Consider the following 2500-nt stretch of genomic DNA (forward strand, 5'->3'; position numbering starts at 1 on the left):
TAATGAAGAACAGGGCCTTTCTGAGGGGAGTAATGAAGGGCACACTGTTAAACAGCTTGCATACATTCTCACCTTTTTTTTCCTTTTTTCTACCCTGACACCCACTTTCCAGGGTACATCAGCATTAAGTGACACTGTAATCATAAATTGAAAATGATACTTCCAGAGGAATTGGCAAACTTGACATTTCATTATATTTGTTAACACATGCCACAAATGATTGTTAGTGAGGAAATTCCATTTCCCTCTCTCCATCTCCAATCAGATTTAATTTGAAAATTTTCAGCCTCCTTCGGCTAATTTGCAATTAAGACAATTTTGTTTGAATATGTAGTAATGTCATTACCATTCCACCAAATTAGCAAGGAGACTAAAGGTCAGTGTAAAATTTTCCAGCTGGCTGGAGCCTCTCAGCTGAGATTTGGGACTATGGGAAAAAAAAAAAAATTCTGGCAGCAACAGAATAGCAACTTACTTGAAGTCTTGTTGGTCGAAAACATTGCATCCTTCATTATTGCTGTTGTTGTCGCTTCACTGGGGGCTACACCTGTTTAACCACAGGGGCAGTCGGTAATCAGCAACTGGCTTTGTGTTTAAGGAAATAGACTTTCACTGAAGTCTGGTAGGACAAGGAGGAGTTAGTCCTAAGTAACATTGCAGTAGATTATTAGATAACCTCTAACAGCATCCTCTAATTAGAGTTCTTATGATACAATTTCATCCTGTAATTAGTTGAGATTGGCTGCTTCCTTTTGCAGCTTATTAGTGGCAACACAGCTGTAGAAGTGAATCCACTCTCATTTGTCAAACCTTTTTAAGTCTTTTTCTCTTGTCTCTACCTTTTTCCTGCCCTTCTCTTGGGCCTTTGCAGCTAAATCTGGTGTCTAGTGTCACCATGTCGAAGAACATGTTGGAGACATCCCCACAGAGCTTACCTCAAACCCCTACCACACCAACGGCCCCAGTCACCCCGATTACCCAGGGACCCTCAGTAATCACCCCAGCCAGTGTGCCCAATGTGGGAGCCATACGAAGGCGACATTCAGACAAATACAACATTCCCATGTCATCAGGTAGGATATGAATGCTCAGTAGAGCTCTTTTACTTTGGGAGAGGAAAACTATAGCTGAAGCAACTGTACATGAGCCATTCCAGAGCACATGGAAACTCAAGTCATGATTTATGGAGTGATAATTGTTTTATTCCTGGTAAATGCGGATAGGGGCAATTCCCTAAGCATATCATGATGAATTGTTCTGAATGGTTATTCAGAAAAGCAAGCTCTCCCCATTAGAGACATTGAGAGATGTGTTGTCAGGACAGCCCGTATTATCACCTCAATTCAGTGAGATCCTTTGATCTCCAAAGGAAGACCATAGCCATACAACATCTGTGAGCAATGCTATGAGAAGAGTCATTTAAAAGAAACCATAGGAAGCACCGTTGCCTTATGCAAGACAGTGCAGGTTTTACAGGCATCGATCTTTATCAAGGTGCTACCTAGTGAAATCCTAGCAGAAGTCCTGATGCCTACACACTGCTTTGCTTAAGATGCATCAGAGAGGCGCGGTTGCACAATTTGGTGCAATTTCTCCTCCCCCCTCCCTCCTGTCTGCACCCCTCACCCCTGCCCTGGGGGCATCTGGATAATCACAGTCACACATTGTAACCATGATTAGCCCAGAGCCCCCTTGGTACAAGAAGTGAAGTTATTTTCAACATGGGGGCTTATGTGGAGTTTGTGTTTCCTTTGTTAGAGGGCCACAGATGCTGAGAGATGATCCTGGTGTGCTTTACCAAATATTAGATGAGAAAAGCAAAGATTATGGCAGGGGGGCAAAAGTCTATGTAAGGACAGGCCTAAACCACTCGCTTAAAAGAGGACCTGGCTGTTGGAAAAAATCCTCAGGCCAGCTGGTCGCACCGTTCCTGAAGTACCGCCAACAACTGGAGATGCTTCATTTGCACTTCACGTCAGAAATGGCCTTTTCCATATAATTCAATTCCACTGTCATGCTTTGTGCTTTCTCTAGTCAGTGACTCTCGCACTGAATCACTTCACCAGTACTAGGGGGAAAATGTGAAAAATCAGTGATATGCAATGGGAGATATTAGCAGAATTAACACATAGTTTTTATTTTTATAGAGATTGCCCCAAACTACGAGTTTTATAAAAATGCAGATGTCAGACCACCATTTACATATGCAACTCTCATAAGGCAGGTAAGTAGAAGAAAAATTAACTTTGCCTGATTAAATTAAAATTCATTAATGCTTAAAGAAAGGCTTGGATGAGAAAGTGTCATCTAGCCTAGTTAGTAAACCATTATTTTATGTCACTCTGTATCTTGTCTCATTTCAGGCTATCATGGAGTCATCTGACAGGCAGTTAACACTTAATGAAATTTACAGCTGGTTTACACGGACATTTGCTTACTTCAGGCGGAATGCGGCAACTTGGAAGGTAACTCTGTCTGCAGCAGTTTGGAGATGCCTGGC

General features: G+C 42.1%; 1 protein-coding gene across 8 annotated transcripts in view; it reads left to right on the forward strand.

Annotated features, from left to right (window-relative positions):
• Nucleotides 1–2500, forward strand: part of FOXP2 (forkhead box P2) — a 666216-nt gene that overhangs the window by 623154 nt on the left and 40562 nt on the right. For all 8 annotated transcript variants that reach the window (XM_070369572.1, XM_070369571.1, XM_070369570.1 and 5 more), the window contains 3 exons: nucleotides 872–1073; nucleotides 2148–2224; nucleotides 2364–2465. In XM_070369572.1, coding sequence (XP_070225673.1) covers nucleotides 872–1073; nucleotides 2148–2224; nucleotides 2364–2465 — 381 coding nt within the window. The remainder of the gene's footprint in view (nucleotides 1–871; nucleotides 1074–2147; nucleotides 2225–2363; nucleotides 2466–2500) is intronic.

This window comes from Bos mutus, chromosome 4 (genome assembly GCF_027580195.1).
Source record: "Bos mutus isolate GX-2022 chromosome 4, NWIPB_WYAK_1.1, whole genome shotgun sequence".
Classification (NCBI taxonomy): Eukaryota; Metazoa; Chordata; class Mammalia; order Artiodactyla; family Bovidae; genus Bos; species Bos mutus.